General features: G+C 38.8%; 2 protein-coding genes across 9 annotated transcripts in view; both read left to right on the top strand.

Moving 5' to 3' along the window:
* The window catches only part of BNIP2 (BCL2 interacting protein 2), a 2,487,402-nt gene that overhangs the window by 979,176 nt on the left and 1,484,234 nt on the right, over window positions 1–23,992 (top strand). The gene's annotated exons all lie outside the window — the stretch shown is intronic.
* Window positions 1–23,992, top strand: part of MRPL13 (mitochondrial ribosomal protein L13) — a 506,205-nt gene that overhangs the window by 319,004 nt on the left and 163,209 nt on the right. For 4 of the 5 annotated variants that reach the window (XM_044077380.1, XM_044077382.1, XM_044077383.1 and 1 more), the window contains exon 5: window positions 23,228–23,314. The exons of the other annotated variant lie outside the window; for it this stretch is intronic. In XM_044077380.1, coding sequence (XP_043933315.1) covers window positions 23,228–23,314 — 87 coding nt within the window. The remainder of the gene's footprint in view (window positions 1–23,227; window positions 23,315–23,992) is intronic. 5 annotated transcript variants of the gene reach the window in all.

The raw sequence follows: 23,992 nt of genomic DNA, 5'->3' as shown, positions 1-23,992 counted from the left end.
ACATCAAGTCCTGATGATAACTACCCTTGAGGTCATGCCTTTACTACTTGAGGGTACCCGGATGATTTTGCTGGATATCGTGTGTGATTTGTGGTGCATTAGTGTTTGGACTTTGTGGGAAGTTTCTTGTAATCACTGTGGAAGGGCAATTTTAATACAAATTGTCATTTGCTTTATCCTCTGCTATGACAGTTGTTACTGAGGTGCCAGTCATTGCATGGAGGCCTTTCAGTATAGAGGGCACTATCTGTTCCTCTGTATGCACAGTTTACTTACTGGCTCCCATCAGGACACTTCCTAGTAGTCTTCTTAAAGGGTATAGCCACAGTTTTGGGGGGTATACTTGTTACAAGGTCTGTATGATTCCTTGCAGGGGCCAAAACTAGGGAAGAAACATCCCTTCACACCTTGAATGTGAGTCGCCAGCTCATCCTCTGCCTGAGGTGAGTGCATATGTAGAGCAGCCTTTAATTTCTTTTGAACCGGGGAGAGAGGGACTGGCAGGTCGCATGCAAACCCTTTCCAAATATGCTCTCAGCTGCATTATCATTTCCCATCAGGTGTTCATCTACTCAGTGGAAAATGTTATCAAGTGCCACTGCGGCAGGAGTGCTGTTGCTTTAGGTGCTTCCTTCCAAATTTTTGCTGTTGAAAGCATGCATTGTGACTAGTTGGTTGTCAGTTTACACCTGTACAAGCATCAGCGCTTGAACCTTGACTGTCCCCAGAAATGTGTTTTATCATTTTTCTTTGCTCCTCATCCATTTTAACTGTGAATTTTAAAAATGGGCAGCCTTTCCATTCCATTTCCACGTCAAAGTAGTCTACAGGCAGGTTAGTAAGCTACAATGTCTGTGGCGGCTTACTCCCAAAAAGTTCTTAATCATGTTTCCTTGCCAGTGACTGTTTATTTTAAGGTTTATAACACTGTTGCTTGTGCTTTGGAAGGTAGTGCCTGTGGTATTGCTGGATCTTTTGTTGTCATAACTGTACCCTCCTTGTGTACCTCTTGCTGTCATATACTATCCTGCCTTATAGTGTCCTACTCCTTACTCTCTTCTAAGAGCCTGGGCTTCCTTTTCTGTAATCTTTGTTTACTGAAATTGTTCACTGTTTTCCACCTGCTTTAACTGCAGCAGCCTCTGCTTCTACCTTTGTTGTTTTCTGCGTTTTCCTTCTCCTACCGTTCTGTGTTCTCTGCCTTTTACTTGCTTCCTCTGTGTATCCCTTGCATATCTTGCCCCTAAAATGTAAAACCAAATTTTTCTGATTTATTTCCCTCAGTAAATGCCTTCTTCCTTGTTTCATGCAGTGCTCTGCACAGGAACACTTGGCTAACCTCACAGAAAACTGTGTAATACTGTGCCAAATTGCATAGGGGGAATACAGTTCCCCCCTAGTTTGATGAGCAGCTTTTGGCTACTGATGACTGGAGATCATTCAGCGTTGTTGTGCATGGTCTCTGTACTGTTTCTCTGTCTCTTTTCCCTGTACCTTCTACTACATTCTCATTGACCGAGTGTTACCAGAATGGGAGGTACTGTGTAGCTTGTGAAATGAAACTCGTAGACTAACCTCTTATTTCCCACTGTGTATCCCCTTAAGAATTTTGCTGTGAATAATTTGTTTAGCTTGCTGTTACAACAAGCAGTATCAAACAGTATTTGCAGATATATATGTTTAAGTAATTTACCTTAGGCCTTTGGTGAACTGCAGCAAATTTCATGAAATCAGTAGTTTGGTGTTGTGTGCTTGACTGCCTTCTGATCCTTCATTCTCTATTCATCTGTCACTGCTGCATTTGGTGAGTGAACCAATAACATTATCTACTCTTTTCATAAATAATGCATGTGGCTCATACTGTTTTGTCTTCTTATTTGTTGACTCAGCTGGATGATTGCTTTGTCCAAGCTGTCTTTTCTTACCTCCTTCTTGACTAAATGTTAGCAGAGGGATTAGTTGAGACTTATCTGCAAAGTTTGTTTAGAGAGACGCAGGAGAGTCAGACGTTTACACCATATAGAAATGCATTTACGATTGCTGGGTATAACAAGATACTCTTTCAGTTATGTTCTCTGCAGGCTCTGAACCCTGGGTTGAATGTTTTTTCTCTGTTTGGTGGCTTGTATGTTTCTTACCTTATTTGTGAGGTTTCCTGCCCAGTCAAGGTACCAGACTTGATCCTCTCCTTTTGTACCTGCTTTGCCAAAGTCAACACGGAGTAGGTGAAATATGATGGTTTATGAATAACCTTTCAGTGCACTACCTTTCACAAGTGAGTTGGTCTTGGAACAACCCTGTTAGTCTAAACTAAAAAAAAAATAAAAAAAAAAAGGGGGAACACGAATGCCTGTTGGTCTTTATTTTCTGCACCCTGTAGCAAGCCTTTAAGGTAAAAGTTTTAATCTCACCTCAGTGTGAAATATTCATGTGTTATCAAATCACAGAATACAACTGGAGACTCCTTATATTCCAACAATGTTACAAAAATATCGAACTCCATCCCCCTCCAAATAAAATAAATATCTTCCTTCTCAAGGTTCAAACTGCTACTCGTAGATCACTTAAACCACGAATGGCTATGTTCATGCCACACACCATACTGATAAATTGTTTATGTGGCACACAATTCTCTAACTACTTATATCCTCTGTCTCTATTCTCCTTTATACTAATTTCACAATTTCATCAATTTCACCTAATTAGCTAATTTCCTTCCTTTCTTTCACTACTTCTGTCTTTTCTTTCTTTCTCATGTTGTATTGTATCTTATGTGCAATATATATATATATATATATATATATATATATATATATATATATTTGTTTTTTTTTTTTTTGCATTGGTGTGTTCTTATGCTCACTACTTATATTATTCTTATTGAATGTATAAGTGCCTTCTCTTCAATATGGAGCTTTTCTACCCAGGCCTCTGGTGAAAAGGGGTATGCTTGACATCCCAGGCAGACCATCCCAGTAAATTAATGCTAAATAAGTAAAAATAAAAATGATTCTTGCGATTTTTTTTTTTTTTTTTTAATGCAGAATACCTAATACCTAATGGCTAGTCTGAATTCTAGACCGTTATACCTTCCTCACCATGCCTGACACACTCCCTCCTGCCTGGACAGCATAGCATTGATGGTATAAGAGAGAAATTGGCCAGCATTACCATCTTCAGTTCATTCTTGGTGCAGATCGTACTTGTTGTGCAACCTAGCAATGCTAGACTGGGATCTTATGTTGTGAAAAGCAGATTTTACCTGCTCAGCCTGGTTGTGTTTTTTGGAGGTGTTACTGAGGCCATTAGTACTGGACTTATCATCCGTGCTGCCTGCCTGGATCTTAGCAATGCTTTTGATAGTATTCCCATACTGGGATTACTGGCAAATTCTCCTAGCTCAACATTAAATTAGCTCAACAGCTAGCACACACCTTTGCTGCTGGAAGATCTGAAGGCTGTGGGTTCTTTTCCCATACCACATAGGTGGATTCATTTTCCAGTACTGAGACTTCAGTGCAGCAATAAGGGTAGTGCTGCACTCCTGAGTGTGCCATCCTTAGACGAGGCATTAAAACAATGTCCCATCTGGCTGAGTTGCTGGTAGCTCAGGTGACTGTAAAACATTCCATGGCATCTATCAGAAATGGTACGGGCGCTTTATTTACATTTTCTTTCATATCATGTATTTTGTATTCTTTTTTATCATAAATATTTACATTTTTCTGTTCTGTACATCATAAGAAAAATCCTGTTTAACAATATTTTGTACAATAGTTTAAACAATCAATGTAATTACTCGTCTCATGCTTGTCACATTTTTCTTTTGTACCCCATGCTTTCTTCCACAACCATCTTAGTCTTTCAGCTAGAATATCATCATCATCATTTTCCTTATTGTGTAATAATTCAGTGAACATTCGTTTCCATATTACCTAGATTGTAATAGATATTTTATTCCATTTATCAATATTACATCTGTCAGCATTGTCATACTTACCATATAAAATTATACTTGTATTTCTAAAGCCTTCCTGTATTCATTTTTCCCAAAATGTTTATTGTTTATCTAGTCCAAAGACAGTGTTGTATTGCTTTTTCTACATTATATTCAACACACTGTCTTTCTTCCATAATATTATACTTCATGTTGCCCGTTACAGGTAATTTATCAAGTAGAGTGTAGACATAGACAGTCACCTGCTTCATGGAAATTCTTAAATCTTTTTTCTGTTTGTTATTGCAGTTCTTTCTTCTTCTTTTTACTCCCTCCTTGGATATATTAAAGAACTTTTCCATTATCGCCGTGTACCATTTTTTTCTTTCCCATATTCGTTTTTAATTTCCATAATTTTCATCTTATTGTCATATTCTTTTCCTCCATCCTGTCCATATTTCCTTTCTTTGTTTCTTAACACATATCCAGATTGTTTTATCTTTCATATAACCTTTCTCCTATTACAAGCATTTCTCTTTCCTTTCAAAACACAAAATAAATGCATTAACGTTAAGTGTATTACAGGAGCTTTTAAATTTAATCCACATTCAATAGTATAATCTGTTCCCCTTCTCACCAGGTTTAATCTTGAACTGTAAATGAAAAAAGCACATTTTTTTTCTGCAAAGATAAATAAAACTTTTTCATCAAGACAACTTTTTTATTCCTTCTATTATTTCACCCCATTTTCCTGTTGTGCTCTCATATACCCTAAACGTTACTCCCAAAGTCTTTCTTTTGTATATTTTATCTGTTTTTTTTATTTCATCAAAGCCTCTTGATTTCAATTCATTTAACTGTAATTCCACCTTCTGTAATAGAAACTCAAATTGTATGATAACCTCAATTACCCATCCTTTATTTTTATCTATAGTAACTAAATCATCTGTATAAGATAGACATCTCTTCTGTATCTCATATCAGTCATATCTGTATGTACTATCACATTCATATCCAATGAAAAATAAACATATACTTAATGCACATCCCTGTTTTACTTCCCTCTTAATATATACTTTTTACCCTTCCATCCATCATAATTTGTAAATGAGGTTTTTCATAACATGCCTTTATTATCTTAATAATTTTTTCTTGTGTACTGTAAGTCTTTAATGTCCATAGCGCTTAATGGCTCACTCTATTGAATGCTTTAGCTGTAAAATCAACCACCAGTCTTAAACCTTATTCTCTTTCAAAATCATCTCTACTGTTTCCTTTACAATTAGTAACATTTCTGTCACCTCTTTTCCTTTATTTACAGAGACTACTTCACGTATTGCCTTCATATACTTTTATGTAGCTTTTCTGTATAATTTTCATAAATCTTTTTTTGTTAGTGGTTAGATGTGGTCTTTACTCTTCATTCTTTTTCTTCTGTTATTTTTTCCTTTTCATATGTTTTTGTACACTATTTTCTCCAAGTTCCATAATCTTTTTGTTTGTACGTTTCTTCACCTTTTTCACATAATATAATATCCATTCTTCCTTCTTACTACTTTTCCTAAACATAATAGATCTTCCTTTTTTTATAGTATCAGTAAATATATTTGTCTAGCTAACGTAATTTTTTATTCTTTATTTTTCCAATATCTTTTTCTGTTTCCTTTATTTTTCACTTCATTTCTCAATTTCTTTCTTTTTTTCTCATATTCTTTCATAATATGATTGTATTTACTCTTGTTTCCTGTTTCTTTGTATTATTTTTCTATCCATACATATATGTTTTTATGTTTCTGTGTATGTGCAATCCACCAGTAAGTCTTGAATATCTCATAGTCAGTTGATCTTTTCTGGACCTCTGTCTCTTTCCATTTCTTGTTCATTTCTGAAATCTCTTGTTAATGTGTTCATACCTTTTCCCTCTTTTATAATTGTACTATCTTCTCCTACCCTTGCCCAAACTGCTGATGCAAGAAATCAGTTGTGTCCACACATCCATTTATTTCTGTCATATCATTAGACCAAATTGTATGCTCAATTTCAGTCTTGATTATACCCCTTTTATATGTCCATGGCCTGTTTCCCTACCTCATAATTTCCACATCATATCAAATATTGTTAACATCTTCATATTCTATTTTATTTTTCCTTTTTCTTTTCTTGGATTACATTTAAAGTCTCCCACCATCACTATTGACATATTCCCTAGTCAATACAGTTTAATATTTTCAAACAAAAATTTTCTGTTATATTAGTATATGCCTAAATTGCTGTCAATCTTATTCATGTTTTTCTCATTCTCAAATTACATATTACTACATTCTTTTTTCTTGAGGACTACATCTAGTATCCAGTGAATACATCGCATCTGCCCTTTTGTTTTTTAAACTGCACAACCACTGCTAAACTTTCATTTTTAATACTATGTGCATTAAAAGCTAATATTCCTATATCCTCCTTCTCATTGTTTTGAAATTGCTTTATTCCCAGGTTTTGTATTTTTTCAAGTCTTCCTCCAGTTGATTTCTCATCAGGTGTTTATTTTTCTTTTACCTTGTATTCATGTCTCCCTCCTCTTCTTCTTCACTTTATAATGAAGTGTACTTCTTTTGTTCTTGTATTTGAAACTCTGTATCTTTTTTCATTATTTTCAACCCCTCCAAGTTTTTCAGTAACGTTATGTTACAACATTATGTTCTACCTTTCCTTCTGTTACAGAATTTGTTTTACACTTTCTGTCCCTGGTATGGGACAATAAAACCAGAAGTATCTACCCTCCTTATATTTCTTGTACAGTGGCTTACATTTTTTACAGTATGTCTCCCCACATTTGCCCACATCTTTTTTAGGACATTCATCACCACAAAAATAATGTTTTTGTCAGACATAGTTAAGCTATTCCCCTCTCATGCACAAGGAGCAGTGTTTTTTATCATGACTTCTGGCCATTTGCCTGCATGGAATTTACATGTTCTCCGTGTGTCTCTGTGGGGTTTCTCCCACCCCACCCCACCCCCAAAAAAACATGCTGAGTGTCTCCACTTCAAACTGACCCAAGAAATGAGTTGTGGGCAGCAGCTCAGAATTTAGATGGTGCCTGTTGGAGGGAATAGTTATATAGAACAACTGTCATCTAGATAGGCGAAACAGGATCACAGACTGAGCATTGTTCAGAGCTAGCCATTCAATGGTAGAGGCACAGTGGTACAGTGATTAGCTTTGTCACCTCACAGCGAGAGGTTCTCTGGTTCAGTTCTGTGCTGGGGTGCCTTCTGTGCAGAGTCTGCATGTCCTGCCTGCATTCATGTGGGTTTCCTCCGGGTGCTCTGGTTTTCTCCCCCATTCCAAATACATGCATCTGGAGTGTGTCTCCCCAGGCTTCCACTGAAAATGGGCTCTGTCCAATTCAGACTTTCCCGGTAAACAAATGTTAAGTAAATAAATAGCTGTAGGTGATTCAGTCACATTGACTAATGTTGCCAGAAATGAGCATGGGTATTTGCCAGTGATAAGTGGGTTGAGGGCCCGACCTACTCAGACCTATGCAATGACACATGCTAATTGTAGCTGAGGCCAAAAGTAGATAAAGATCAGACAGCAACTGAATGTGCCAAAAAGTAAAGGAAAGAACGGATATAAGGTGAAAGATCAGATGAGAAGGCAAGAAATGTGGAAAATGCATAAATACAGTTGTAAGTATAGAAAACTCTTGGAACAACCTCATGCTGATCAAGATCGGTTGAGAGATAAATTTTAAACCAAAAGACAAAATGTTGATATTGGCAGCCCAAGATAGTGGACTACATGTACATTGGTGTACAAAGTCCATTGAACATGTGGAAAAAACAGACAAATGTAGGTTTTGTAAAACAGAATTGGAAACAGTCGTACATCTTAATGGTAGAAGGACTGTATACTGAAAGGCTTAATGTGGTGACTATTGCATTGGAGATTGTGCAAACATAATAATGAAGTAGTTGAAAAACATCGGAAACATGAGCCACAAAGCATTATAGAAAATTATGAAACTCGTATCATGTAGGATCACCCATTACCAACAGTTCAAAAAATAGATGCGAGAAAAACAGATATAGCAGTCCATGAAAAGAAGACAAAAGTAGCATTGATCATTGAAATTGCTTCACCCAGTGACTACAGTATCTTACATACAGAGAGACACAAAGTAATAAAATACCAGGATTTGCAGGCAGAAAAGAGGGCAATGTGGAAGGAAGATACCCAGACAGTTCCAATAGTAGTAGGAGCAAGGGGTCTTATAAAAATGAATTTACAATCATACTTGGATGTATTACTGATATATGTAACACCATAAGAATTGCAGAAGGAGTCAGTACTGGACACATTGCGGTTACTGTGAAGAGCACTTCTGTCTAATGTCAAAGACTGAAACAATACTAATTTCATGAACTTTACTTTGACTTGGGAATGGGGTCCATTTCCATCATGGTATTAGAAACCCAAAAGACTTGGAGAAACTAGAACAATGAGAAATGCAGCATTGTTTCCTTTGGTAAATGTAACATTACTTTATTGTGACATATAGGTAATGTGTCTATTAAGTCTAACACAGTCATCAGGAGCTTTGGTACCTTTGTTGATAATAGACTATTCTTTGACCACTATGTCTCTGTGATGGTTACAAAATCCTTCTTCCTTGCACAATAATTAGGAAGTCAAGCTTATTTAAGTATTCCCTAGGGGCATTGGGAGTCATAAAAAGGTTCTTTAGTCAGCCAAGATATATGGTAGAACATATTGCTTAGTTACTGTGATATGGAGGAGTTCCAAACTATTATTTTGCCATGCAAATCTAGATGGAAATGCAGACGAATATAGACATACCACCCCATCTACAGCAGAGATTACCTTAATGGGGAGTCTGAATGAGTTTTAGACATTGAATCATAGTAGGGTAATTATGTTATTGGTGCATTATTTCAGTGATGATGCACATTTTGATAATTTGTAGGGTCAGAAAAGTCTGTGGGGAGGGCAGTTTCTTGCTAAGGATTCTACCAAGTGACAACACTGCTTTTAAATTATACAGGTTTGGTTTGGCTGTATTGGTAGATATTTTAGACTGACATTGCCTAACTAAGACACAGTGGGATGAACAGAAATGTTTTGCCAATATACTAAAGCCCCAAGGGGAGAAATATAGGGCATCCCTTGCAAAGCAATTTGGACTGTCAGTCATTTTCCTGCATGAAGATTTATATTGGACTGTGTGTCCTTGTGTTGCTGAGGGGAATTTTTATTTCAGGTTTGTGAAGATTGTCGAGGAATTTCTTAAGTGTTTAAGCACAGAAAAACTTTTTCACTGGTAGGTGGCATGGTTGTGTGGGGTGAACCTGACTGATACTGACAATATGTTTTAATGAAAGGCTGGCCTCCAGGTTAAGCAGTTGTGTACACCTGTCACACAAAGAATCAGTATGATACAAGTAATTGGTTGTCAGTACACATGAAGCACTGTGTGTTTTGTGTTCCATGCCTATCGATAGCAAGCTTGCAGTGGATGGTGTAAAAACAGAGAGTGTTCCAATGGTTACCTAGTTTAGAAGTTTATAGTAGTGGACTGCTGATTAATAGCTGGCTAGAAATTGTACCTGCTTGTAAGCAGATAGTAGGCCTTCATTAATCTGGGGGAAAATATTGGTGGCAAAGGGATTTGTACTTAAATTAGAGTACCTATCAGAGGGACTTACAGTATTACTCTTCCAATTATAGGCACCTAATAGACTGCACTTAATTTAGAATCAAATTAATAGTGGCAGAGGAATTTGTCATTTGGAAAAACTAGCACAGGGATCTCCAGTATTGAGCTAGCTAGTTGAAAAAAATTGGCAAAAGAGTTTGTAATTTAGAGTACATAGCAGAAGGATTTCATATGTTTACATTAGGTAGTTAAAGGATGGAGTAGAGTGGGAGTTTGTTATGCTACAATTATTGCTTATGTTTGCTGCTTCTGCACTGATTAAAGTGGCTTCACACTTGGAAAAGTATCATAACAGAAGTAGCAAACAACACCAATAAAGCGGCCTGAAATATAAAAATGAAGAATAAAAATAACCTGGGGGTTAAAGGGACTGGTTGAGTGCAAATTCAGTAGGTGGCACAATGGTTATAGCCTAAGTTCACCACAGATGACTTGAGCTTATGGTTTTCATTGCTGTCAGATGTGCAATTTTAGCAGAGAGAAGCCCCGGGAAGTGGAGCATTGAGTTATACAGGTCATAGCAATTTAAACAACCATGAATGCTAATCAGCCAATGGTGTATCAGCTATGAACTTATCCTAGTGGAGCTGGATTTTGCCCAGAACACAGCCAAGTTCCTTTCTTTCACAAGGCAAACTCAGTTATGCACAGACCAAACAGTTATATCAGTAGCAGCACCTCTTACAGTTAAAAGACACCATCATTTAAATTAAATAAAAATTAAGGCACTTTCATGATAGTCGCGGGTTTGACAGTTTAGTTAAGTGTGGTTACACAAAATTAGAACAGGAGACCTGTTGGACACCATGTGAGCCCACTTACGTGGCGAGAGAGTCAACACATACCTATTAGCAATTTAGAGGTGTAAATAAAGCACCCAATGAAATCCTACATGGATACAAAGGAGGGCATGCAAACTCTGCATAGAAGCCACCCTAATTAAAAATTGAGCTGAAAAACCAAACAGCTATGCGGCAGCAATTTGTATGTTGTGCAAGACTGCTTCCATGCAGTGCCACAGTGCTGCACCACTGTATACTACACAGATCTACTCATATGTATTCTTATTGCTGTTCTTTGAATAATCTTTTTTATCACTTGTGACATTGGCTAATTTATAGTTATATTAAGGTAATCCAACAGTATTAATTAACAAAGTCACATTTACAAACATTATATATCACATATATTTTTATATATCTTATAATCTAAGCAACATTAGATAAATTATTCAGTTCCTGCCTTCTCTTACGCCACATTCCTCCTCCAAAACATTTTTCTATGTGTGTTGTTCCCACAGTTTCCATTCTTCAGCTCTTTATTAATTACTGTCCACAACTTCTCCTCTAGTTTATAAAAATATGCCTGTCCTGCGTATAAAACTAAAGGGACTAAAAACATTTTTACTGTTTGAGTCTTGCTATTCATATCCCTAAGCAAGAGCTTCCATTTTCAGTTTTTGTATTTTGTTTTGTTTAGCCTCTTCCCTCATATCATTAGCTGCCATAATCAAATCATTTTTAATCCATGTTTCTAAATACTTCATTTTATCTTGTCCCCATAAGTATGGGTATTGCCGGACCAGTTCATGTGTAGGCACCTGGCTTATAGCTATAGTGTTTGTTTTATCTTCATTAATTTTATATCCTGAAAAAATCTGGAACCATCTCGGAATATTCTACAACACTGATTTGTCCTTTTTTGGTTCCATCTGGTACAAAATAATATCAAGTAAAGCCAGATTTTCTTGAACACAATACCAGTTATATCCTTGAATATGTAGGTCCTGTATTTTCTTTGCCAGTGGTTCCAAATGTAATGCAGATAACAAAGGGGTAAGAGGACACCCCTGCCTGGTTCCTGTGTTCGGACACAACTTATCAGAGAGGAGCCCTACCACTTAGATTTTGGTTTCCAATCCCTGATATATGTACCAGAAAATGCAAACTCTTCCATTGCCCTACTCATAAAACCCCAGCATAGCCTGTTGAATGCTTTCTCTGCATCAAGTCCCACCAGTATCAGTGGTATTTTCCTACATTCTACTTTCCTCTGGATCATCGTTTTCCTGTTAATGTTGACAAATATTTATCTCCCGTCCACAGAACTGTATTAGTCCATATGTATGAATTTTAGCATCACTTCTGCCATTCTCTTAGCCATTGTAGACATATAAACACTTTATAATCATGGTTTAAAATTGAAATGGCCCTATATGAAACTGGATTAGAGGAATCTTTACCATCTTCAGATAGTACAGCCATGACAGGATGTTGGTGCCCCCCTCCTTTTAAAATATTGTTAAAACCTTCCAGATCTGTATAATTTTCTTCCCTCCTAACTTCCAGACTTCCACCAAAATACTAGCCATTTCTGGAGTCTTTCCAGTAGATTGATTATACATCCCTGTTTTTAATCCCATCTCCTCCTATCCTGTTAGTTTTTGAGCCTCATCTACATCTAACCATGGCATATTTAAGTATTGCCATTTGTGCTTGTTCTTGATTTCCTCTCTTCTCTGCTGTATCCAGATTTTCATAAAATTCCCAAAATATGTTTAATACATCTGCAGGACCTATGGTTATTTTTTCTTGTTACAGGCTCCCCAAGTCTGGCAATAAACCTGTCTACTTTCTGTTGCCGAAGTCATTGTGCCAGAAGTTTTTGTGCTCTGGAGTTATCAAAAAAACAGCTGCTTAACAGCAATCTTTCTAAACTCAAGCATGTTATCCAGATACTCCCTTGTTTTCTCTTTAGAACTCTGCAGTTGCACTTACGTAGCCTAGATAATTTTGTCAGGCTGCCACATATATTTGTTTTAGAGTGTTTTTGTAAATTTAGTGAATCACAAAAAAAGAATACAACTGCTGTAACGGCAATTTTTCATGCTAAAGGGTCTGATGACATTCATTTTATATTTAAGTGCAAATTAGGTTATTTTGAATTGTAACTTTAGTAACATAATTAGCAGATTCAACATTTTGGATTCCCTTTCCTTCATGGATTCCACAGAGAAACAAAATTCTTGTCTGTTTGTAGGAAGTCACTAGGCATATATATAGTATGAGACCATTAAAGCAGTCTTAACAAATTTTTGCAGTTGCCCCTAAGCATTGTCTGGTTTAAGTGACTTGCTAAAGGTCACACTGTAGTTAGCTGAAGGCAGAGAGAATCAAACACTGTACCACTGGAAGCAGCTTGTTACTGGCTCCTATCCTTAATCCTCTTTTGGGTGATTTTATATATTTGCTTAGTAGCACGAAACTTAGCTTGCAAGTATCCTGCTGTCTTATTTCCAGGACTTTCCTGTCCAAGGGCTGAGAGAGAGAGCTGATAGCTGCCTTTTTTTTTTCTCCTGTTAATATATCTAAAGTGGACACTTCTTGATATTCTGTGTTTCCTGTGGTATAAGAGCCATGTATAGCTGTGGAAAAAAAAACCTTTGGACGTTCTTGCCATTCAGTATGCTTAAGCAGACTTCTCATCAGCTTGACTTTATTGGGAGGTTAGCTTCTACAAAATTGGACAGATTGGTATCCTCATTGGAAACATTCATTTTTCTGAAACAAGTCCTTTCAAATTTGCTAATTTTTGTCAGAAAGGGTAAATGTGTAGTAGACAGATTCCCTGCAAGGACTCTCCTTCCTCTTTTGTTTAGGGGGTCAGCACAATACTAGGTACGGTCAGATTTGCCTTTCATTTATTGCCAAAGCTTTGAGTAGTAGGCAGAAAACTTTATAATTATATTTACAGAATAAGTTAATAACAGTTAATGAGTAAGACCAAGGTAATTGAATCTGTTTTGGTTGATGTCCCTCCGAGAGGAAAATGTACATGGTATTGAAAGAGGCATCCAAGGAATACTGGAGGTGAGATGCTTTTGCAGCCCTTAGACCAAAATCCCATTTTTCCTGGTCTCTCTAGCATTTCTCCTTAGAAGGCCATTATGTCCTGGGATTTAAGCATGTCCATTTAGAATGTGTGTCAAGCTTCAGCCATTAAGGGAGGATCTAGGATCATAATGTCTGATGGTGAGGGAGGTGTTCCCCAAGTATTAGTGAGGGAGGATTTCATTGGATCTTTGGTGGAGGTCAAACCTTTGAATGCTTCTCCTAAGACAGGTTAGAGACTCCTAGAAAGAGGACTCAAAAGGCAAAGTATTGGTCACCTTCTCCTTCCTCTTCTTCCCAGAAAATGCCTCAAGAGAACTGGTATAATTTTGCTCAAGGCAATCGGGACTCTTCAGGCTTTGCTTCCAGTTTCTTTACTAGGTAAAAGGAAGAGTAGTGCATGGATTATGCCTTCCAGTTACACACACACACACACACACACACACACACACACACACACATACACACACACACACACACACACACACACACACACACACACACACAAACACACTCTTTGGGAGTCTTGGCTCAGAAGATACCTTCTCATCAGCTTTGTCCATGAAGACATTTCTTTTAAGGCTACAACTTTAAAAATGACGTAGTATTGTAAATGGGGAGAGTAGGGAGGTATCAGAATTTTAGAAGCGGTGTGAATTATTGAGTGTGGACTCTCTTAAACCAGTAGCCATGCTCATGGTTTTAGGTGCTTTGGATGATGCATTTGCTTCTGCCTCTGTTTCCTGGGATTCCCAACCTTCTTGCCCTGTGAAATCTGACAGATTTTGCAGTGTGCCTGATGTACATACATTCCTATACAGAAACTATGTTCATAGGTTGGTACTAGACTATCGGCCCTGGGGCCTATACAAGCCCAGCCAAAAAGGTACCCTGGCTTTTACCACCCAAGAAAATTATTTCTCTGTACCACTGTCGAGCAGAGTCACAGAATCACGTGATATCCAGGGTGAATTTCCCATTTCCCGTCCAATCATCAAGATTTTTCTTGAAGAGTGCTAATGAGGAGCGTTGTTTGATATAGATAGGTAGTTTATTCCAGCATATGGGAAGTCTCTGGGACAGGAATCTATCCCTCCGGCTTGTTCTGTTTATTGTGGTGACAAGGTTTAGGTCCCTAGAGTGTGTAGCTCGGAGGGATTGGGATTTCTTTAAGTGGAAAATGTCCAACAGCTCTGGGTTTGACATAGCTTTGTATGTTAGGCAGAGATCACCTCTGAGTAGGCGATATGCAACGGAGTAAAGCTGGAGTTGTTTGAGACTGTCTGCATAGTGCATCGGTTTAAGGCTGGTAATCCTCTTTGTGAGGTATTTCTGCAGCCTTTCCAGTTGTTGTAGATGTCTTGTGAGGTACATACCAAAAGGGGCGTTGTACTCTATCTATAATGGGTCTAATGAGTGATGAATAGAGGGAAACAATTACCTCTTTTTTCTGGATGAGAAACCTTTTGTGATGAGGTGTGCCACGTAGAAGGATTTCCTGACTACTGTGGCGATGTGATTATCAAAGGAGAGACTACTATCCACCTGTGTCCCAAGGTCTCTTATCACACTTTCAGTGTTAAGTATACTACTGCCTATGTTGTAGTTCATGGGTACAGACTTTTTACCAAAGGAGATGACAATGCACTTTTTGGCACTGAGCTTGAGGCAATGGCTTTGACACCAGGCATCTGTCTCAGTGAGGCCCTTTTGTAGGATGTCCACATCGTTAGTAGTTTTGATTATGGCTCCTAGTTGGCAGTCATTTGCAAACTTCGTTAGCCAAAGACCTTCTGTGTTAGCCTGTACTTCAGAGAAGTAGATACCAAACAGAAGAGGACCCAGGACTGAACCCTGTGGTACTCCACTTGTCACTGGTCTGAAGTCTGATTTGGAGTCTGCTACTTTCACAGTGTGGGTCCTGTCAGTGAGCCAGTTGGCAACCCATCTTGTGACATAGGGATTTACACCTAGTTTAGTGAGTTTATCTATAGTTCCTGAGTGGGGGATGGTGTTGAAAGCCGTGGCAAGATCTAGATAGGCTGTGTGAACCACCTTACCCTCGTCTACGGCTTTGGTGACTAAGCAATCAGGTATAGGAGACATGATCTGCCTTTTACAAACCCAAACTGGGTGGGGTCCAGAGTTTGGAGATTACCAATGTCTTTGTTTATAAGTTCCATGATGATACATTCCATGGCCTTGCAGACCAGGCTCGTCAGGCTAATGGGGCATAAGTTCCCGGGGTCCGTGGTGGCTCCCCCCTTGTGGAGTGGGATAACCGTCGCTGTGCGCCATTCAGCAGGCACAAAGCCTGAGGTGAGGCTATGATTGAACATGGTACTTAGGTGGAGTGCCAGTTCGTTCTGTAGTTGGTGTAGAACGCAGCCTGGGATGTTGTCTGGTCCCATGGATGCTGTGTTCTTGGCTTTGGAGAGTGTGGTTTTTACCTCTGTAGCCGTGATTACAGGAACTTTGCATTCTTCTGGTTTAGAGATGGGCTCTTTAGGGGGTGAGAGGGGGGTAAAGTTAGCACTGAACCTATTTGCCAGGATGTTGGCAATATCAGTTGGGTCTGTATATTTAGTGCCATTGTGCTGTAACTCAGAGCAGATCTGAGTGTTGCCAATGAGATTCTTGACATAGCTATAGAATACTTTGTGGTTGTCTTTAGAATCAGTGGCGATTTTATTTTATTAACTAGCTTTGGAGGATTTTATCAGGGATCGCAGCTTCTTACTGAGGCTGACCAGGGAGCTCCTCCACTCATGGGATTTTACTCTCTTTTGCAACAGTTTCTTCCTTCTGTTGTACAGTTTGTTTATGGCAGGGGACCACCAGATTGGCTTCCTTTTTTTGGAGGATAGCATCTTGGTTCTGTTTGGGATAGCACGATCCATGCACTCGTGTAAGTGCTTATAAAGTGCAGTTGTGTAGGATTTAGTAGTCGTAACTCTATTGTCCATCTGCATGGGTGTCATAAAGTTCACCACTTCTGTCTTAAGAAGCATGAAGTTGGTTTTGGAGAAGTTTTTTACCATGGTTTCCTTAATGGGGGGTGGGGGCAGGAGTGGATATCTAGGGTAATTAGCTTATGGTCGGATTGGACCAATGAGGCATTGACTTCAGGTGTGGAACACCGGTCACTCATGTTGGTAATGACTAGATCTAGGATATTGTTTCCCCTGGTGGGGATGTGGATAAGTTGATCCAGGGCACTGGAGTTTATGAATTCCAGAAAGCATTGAGCGAAGGAGATGGTACATGAGTAGTTTTCCCAGTTAATGGTAGGGTAGTTGAAATCACCCATTATTAGGGTGTTTGGTTGAACCCTAATATTTCCCAGTACATCAAGAAAAAAGGAGTGGGAATCCTGGGGCATGGCGGGGGATCTGTAACAAGCTACAATTTGGATTGCAGTTTTGCCCAGAGTTAGTTGCACTTGGATAACCTCGGCTGCATTATGCTGAGCAACTAGCCTGGAGGTGTGGATATCCTTAATGAATATGGACACACCTCCGCCTTTGGTTTTCCAGTCCAGGTTACATGGCCGAAAAGTGTGGTATGAGTTATAGCCTGGTAGTGCAGGGGTGCTCTCTGGAGCCTTGAACCAGGTCTCAGTCACTGCACAGATATCAATGTTCTCCATTTTAAGGAGTGCCTCGAGTGAGTGCATTTTGAGATTTAGACTTCTAGCATTGAGTAGCATCACCCTCAGTTTTTGCTTGCCTGTTCCTGTTATGGTGATGAATTTGTCATTTGAACCTTGCCTAAAAAAGACACTATAGGGGTGGCAAGAACCTTAGCCAATATCCGGAATCCCAGGGGTGACAGGTGCAGGCCATCTCTGGCAAAACATCATGGTCTGTCGACCATGTTATCCCAGGCAGACAGATACTGGATCCCTTTAGAATGACACCAGAAGCTTAGCCAATTGTTGAAGTCAGTCATTTTGTTCTTGTACTGTGGAATCATTCTGGGTGATGGCAGAATGCTACTCAGGGCTAGGGTCATACCTGCCTGGGCTACAAGATTGGAGAGGTCTTCCATGTCTCTTTTCATGTAGTCCAGGGAGGTACGTCTCGGGTCGTTCACACCAACATGGACAATGACAGAGTCATATTTGTACTTGTTGTGGAGTGACCTGAGTGCATGGGTTATGTGGCGGATCCTGGCACCCGAATGGCAGCTGACAGTAACCTTCCCCTTGTTTAGCCTGGTGAGGAGGATATCATTGTGCCTGACTATAGAGTCACCTATGATTAGTGTGTTGGGTACATTGTTTTGCCTTATTGGCTGTGGTTGAGTGGCACACTGAGTCTGCGGGCTATGTGTCATTTGAGTTGTGTTGGGGGGGGGGGGTAGCTTGCATTTCTGCTTTGGAGGTCTCTGTTGCTTGAGCAGATTATTACTTAGAGCCTCTGCGAATGTTTTTGTGTTTCTACGTGTGGATTTTGGTGGTGTAGATTTAGTGAGACTATGTGATGTGTGGTGTGGTGCAAGTGTTTACCTTCTCCTCTTGACTGTCAAGTTCAGTCTTGGTTGGAGAGAGCTTTACCTCCAGTTTGGCTAGATAAGTGCATCTCTCTTAGGTTGTAGTGTTGGGTGGTAGGAGGAGAGGGTAGTCTGTGTACGAGGCAATTTCTACATTGCCCCAAGATGCCCAGTTTCATCAGGTAGACAGGAGAGAACACTGGAAGCTGACCCTTAGACATGCCTAAATAAAAAAACTATTTTCCTCTAGATAAGTGAGGAAAGTGAGTACAAGAGCTGTTTTTCTCTAAGCAAGTGAGGAAAGTAAGTACCAAAGTTGTAGAGTTACAGACTGTACAATTATTTCTCTGGACAGGGACAGAGTTTCTTGGGCCTTTTCTGCTTCTAGCTCTGTCCTAAATGGCAAAATTAGGCACCCTTTGATAGATTTTGAAAGAAGATCTGTACAGCCTCACGTCTGGAGTTTAGAGCTATTAATTGCCAAACTGACATGTCTGAAGTATCGTTTAGCTATTTTTGTTAACATACAGCAAACCTTAGGTGCACTCCCACTCTGACTCTAAGTCTTCCGTATTAGAAATATAAAACATTATTTCACATGTTGTCAAGCATACTATTGTCTGTGCTTATAATGTAGTTAGTGTTGTGTCCTGGGCTGTTGCCACTTAGTACTGTAATGCCTTGAAATGCATGCATAACATTACAGAATGTTCCTGATTTTAAACTCAGTTGCCTGATGGCCCTGTTGAAGAGAGATTTTATTTGGCAGCTTTTCTGCAGAAGTATTAAAGAAACTGTAAGAAAGGGTTAAGTTAATGCTAGCAGCCAAATGTCTCTTTTTGTCTCTTATTCTTTAATATCAAAGGGGTTATCCTTTTTCTGGTCCTTTTTTTTTTTTTGTTTGTTTTGTTTTTTGTTTTTTTTTTTTAAGTCTTAAAGTCTTAAAGCCTTCCAAAAAAAAAAAAAAAAACAGCTAGTCAACAATATAAGAATAATATGGCAGGGAGATGCAAACGGAAAGTAAAGGAGACAAATCCCAAGGGCCATCCTTTCAAAAGAAAACCCAGTGACTGCCAGTGCCAACTCCCTCCTCCTCCTCATCCTGAGCATTCTTTCCAGATTGCAGACATTCTGTCCCACTACCTTCACTTCTGGAAAAAAATGTAACTTTAGGTGCATGTGGTCTAAAAATAATCAGTGATGGTTACAGACTAAAGTGAGCATCCCGTCCACATACAATCAGGGATCCCTCATCTGCTACAAAATCAGATCTGTCTGTTTCCTCAAATTCTGTCAGATATGCTGTTCCAAGATGGAATTCAACCAGTGCCTCTATCCAAAAGGGACAACGTTTTTTATTGAAGTATGTTCCTGGTTCCCAGAAAGGAAGGCACTTGCAGACCAATTTTAGATCTTTCAAAAGTAAAACACTTTCCCTTTGGTTCCAAAATTTAAGATGGTCACTTTAAAAATGTTTTCCCCTTTTATTTCCAAAGGCTTTTAATACTAACCTTGGACTTAAAAGCTGCCCACTTGCACATCCCAATCCACAAAAATACACAGGCACTTCCTAAGATTCTTTCCCTTGGGATTGTACTTTTGGTTTACATCTTTACCTTTTTGCCTTTACACTACTCCAAGCCTTTCAGAAACTGCTTGGCCACAGTCATAGCATTTTACACTTCAAAGTATCCATATGTTTCCATATTTCAATGATTGCTTCATCTAAGCTTCTTCAGCCCAAGACACCTTAGCAGCTCTTCATTTCACTATAAATCTTTTCTTCAGTTTAGGTTTCAAGCTAGATTAAAAAAAAATCTTGTCTAAACCCTCACACAAATTAGTGTTTCTGTGGTGCTGCTAGATAACTTCATATCCATTACATATCTTCCTCCAGGAAAAGCCTCATCTTATCAAGCTCGCTTTCTGAATTTGACCCATCAGAGCATGTCCACTGCAAGACAGTTTCTAAAAATGTTTTCTTTCATGGCAAATCTATTTTGGATTCAGCCCTTGTCTTAACAGGTTCTAGAACTTAGTTCCATCAAGATAGATGAAACTCCTGTAGTGGGCCAATCAGGTCTTGCTAAATCAATCCCCTCAGTTTTCTTCCCCTATTCCTGCTCAGTCAGTCAAAGATGCTCTAGACTTCACAAGAGGGGATAGTGTCCCAAGGCATCAAGGTTCAGGGTATGCGAGAGCCTCATTTCAGGAACAAGCATATAAATCATAGAGCTTTCAAAATCTTAAGTCAGCTGTGAATCCCTGTACTTCTGTTAATGGTAACAGACAATGCTACAGTGATATAGTGTATTAACAAACAAGAGAATAGAGTTATAATCCCTGTAAAGGCTAACAGTAATTGGCTGGCAACTGGCATACAGAACAGTTTTATTTTGCAGGCATTTCGTATTCTGTCACAGAAGAACACAATAGCAGACTCTTGGAGCAGCTCCAAGTTAGACCCGCACAGGTGGATGCTACCACTACGCTCAGGACATTGTTCATTTGTGGGGAACTCCCTGAGTAGATCTGTTTGCAACCTTTCTCAGCATACATCTAAACCAGTTCTGTTCTAGCACACTTTGCAAAAAGGCTTGGAAAATTAATGTATTTTCTTTCCCATGGATAGGAATATTCATTTTACCTTCTGTCTTTCTTTTAACACACACAGTTCTAAAGATTGAGTCAGATTTGCTAAAAATGCTTCTGGTACCTTCCTTTTTGGCCCAAACGATAATGGTTCTCCCTTCTTATGCATCTGTCCAAGGGAAGTTTCCAAAAAACTTCCTCACAGAGTGGATCTGCACACATAAGACAAGGAATCCTCAATCCACCCTAACATTCAAAATTTCCACCTAACACTTTGCATGGTAGAATGTCAATTTCATTTAGACAGCTTTTGTTTTTTTTTTTTTTTTCCTCCAGACACGCAGCGGGTATTAAAGGAGGCTAGAAAGTCTTGCTACTAGGAAATCATACTTGGCAAAATGGAAAATATTTTGTAGTTGTTGCCATAAACAAGACTCATCCCAGGAGGAGGGGGGGTCTCTGTTTTTTTAGTACTTGCTTTACTTGTTTATTTGCAGCCTAGAGTGCACTTCTATAAAGGTACATCTTTTGGCCATTTCTGCTTGTCTTCCTTTGGATCCACCCTTTATTCCTTTCAAGTTAAGCAATTTTTTTGTAAGTAATTTTGCATATTAGACCACCTAGGGAAAAATAGCACCTCCTTAGGATCTTAATTTTGTTTCAGAGAACTTAACTCTTCCTCCTTTTTAACCTGCTGACAGTGGTTCTTTAACTTTCTAACACGGAAAATGGCTTTGCTTATTGCTCTGACTTCTGGTAAATAGGTATCTGAATTACAGACCCTTATGTCTGTGCATCCTTTCTTGATTTTCCACAAGTGCAGGGTGAGTCTTGAAACTAACCCTTTTAAGTCAAAGGTTGTCTCTGAATTTACATTGAACCAGAAAATTCAGCTCCTGTGTTTTATCCTGATCCCCAAAACAGAGAAGGCATTCTGCATACCATAGATAGCCATATAGAATAGATTTTTTTACCTGGATAAAACTAAGGATTCCACAAAGTCTACCCAACTTTTTCTATCCTTTTGTGAAAAAAGGAAGGTACAGCCAGTTTCTAAATAAACCATTTCTCAATAGCTGTCTGAGGCTTCCAAATTTTGTTGCACTCGCGTAGGAAAAAGCTCCATCTCAGAAAATCAGGGCACAGAGCTGCGTTTACTTTTAAGCCTTTTTGGGAAGGGGTGGTCTTTAGGTCTATCCTACTGGTGGCTGCTACTTCTGAGCACACCTTTACTAGACACTACTCCAGAGCTAGAGCCATTCTTCAAGCCTTTCTAGATTCTAATCCTCTCTATTCATCCTTTTTTCCAAGGTATGGCAGTAGTCCTATATAGTTATGGCTACTACAACAGTGATCTAATGAAGAATGGATTTATGTCAATAGAACAACAGTACTTTCAGTGAATCCCATTTCAGCAAAAATATTTCTTTGAAATCACTTTCAGTGAACCTAAAAATATTTTTATTGGGGGGGAGAAAGTCCACCCTGCACCCTATGTGGGGAGGCACCCTCCTGAACTTAAATAAATCTACTCTGAGGTCACACAAGAGTGGAGAAAAGGGAATTCTCCTCTAACACTGAAAGTGATTTTGGTGAAATATTTTTACGGAAACTGGATTCAGTGAAAGAGGTATCAACAGAATGACTCCTTTCTCATGAAGAACACAGAACAGTTGCATACGTTAACTTCCCATAACAGTTTATGTTCAAATAGATTAGTGTTGCAGTATTAGCAGCACCCTTTTTTCATGTTCTTTTTTTATCTGGGGGCATGGTACCCTTCTTTAACTTTGCCTTCCTGACATGACAGTATCTGCTAGTTTTGGCCTAATTGTTCTAGAGCTTCAGGCTTCTTCCTTCCCTTTGGACAAGAAAGTGCTGAGTCCCCCTTATACCAGCACATACTCTTATGCTAAGGGATGACGTATGGGGTACAAGGAGGTAGTCTAAAGGTTTGTAATCTGGCCAGGCATCCAGTCGTTGGCAGGATACATACTACGTAGCAGTGATCTAATGAAGAACATCAACTTGTTTGTGCTTGCTTTTGTATCTCCTTGTGTACTTACTGGCAAAATGCGTAAGAAGATGAGTTGGACCTTATCTTGGACTACAGCCAGCAAGGAAGTTAAAAACTACAACTTTATATTCAGCTTAATGAGAAGGAAAATACATTTTAGACAAAGAAAACTTGTAAAATCTTCACATTCTAAACCATTTTAATAACCACAAATTGTACTCATGAAGCCACCTCAGCAAGCACCTACTATCAAATGAAGTATCCACTATAGGTGTATTAACAGAAACAAAAATATTGCCAACTATTTCCTGTGTCTCATCTCTTGGACAGCTACAGCAACAGTATGTATTTGAACAGTTACTATTATGGAAAGTTAACTTAAACAACTTTATAAATCTTTTGGACAGTACATTGACATTTTTTTACCGACATATTCACTGCATTTTTTCAGTATATTTTAATTTGCAGCTTTATATTTTCTGTTGTAATGTTCTTTCTTTTTCTCTCCTGCCTTCAGCATCACTGAGAATCTAAACTTGTCCTGCATTTGCTTTAAGGTTGTTAAACTTGCTATATATGGTAAGCTGCCAAAGAATCTACATAGGAGAACAATGATGCAGAGGTTACATCTTTTTCCAGATGATGTAAGTATACTATTTTATGAGACTTGTATGTATATGCATATATTCCATTACTTATTTGGCAAGATAGTAGTAACCACTTAACTGTAGTCTAAACATGGTTTTGAATCCAGCAAACTATATGAACGCTGTTCATATAGTTTGCTGTATTCAAAACCAGCAAACTATATGAACGCTGTTCAAGATTAGCTTGGAAATAAATCTTTGGGTGGAGTTATTTGCAGCTGTTTAGAAGCTGTAAGCAGTAATTAATATAACATATTACGTGCATCAGCTGCAGAAGACAGCTACAAGACATTCTGACAAGACTGAATATTGCATCTGGCATGAGGCAGCTGCCTTTGCTCTCCTGTTTCTTTGCAGGTGTCCCAGGCTTCCTTGTTTTATTTTGCATGGCATTTCCAGGTTATTCCGGAATCTGTTTCTTCCTGTCATCCTCTTTATCTGACAGCCTTGACTCCTGTTACCTGCCCTATCCTTCTTTCCCAACATAATCCAGTCAGACATGCCTTAAATGCCTTACACCTCTCCAGGTATTACAAAACCACTCATATGTATCTATAACATCTCCCTTACTTCCGGAATAATACTCCCACAAGTTGAGATTTCATTATAATACCTGTTAAAAGTTAACTTCTCCTTGTCTGCAGACTATTTTTACTAGGTAGTGTCTTGGTGGAA

The sequence above is a fragment of the Protopterus annectens genome, chromosome 7.part0, assembly GCF_019279795.1.
Source record: "Protopterus annectens isolate FY-2018-M chromosome 7.part0, PAN1.0, whole genome shotgun sequence".
NCBI classification, from domain to species: domain Eukaryota; kingdom Metazoa; phylum Chordata; order Ceratodontiformes; family Protopteridae; genus Protopterus; species Protopterus annectens.
The sequence above is the reverse complement of the archived record's forward strand: the minus strand, read 5'-3'. Positions and strand labels throughout refer to the sequence as shown.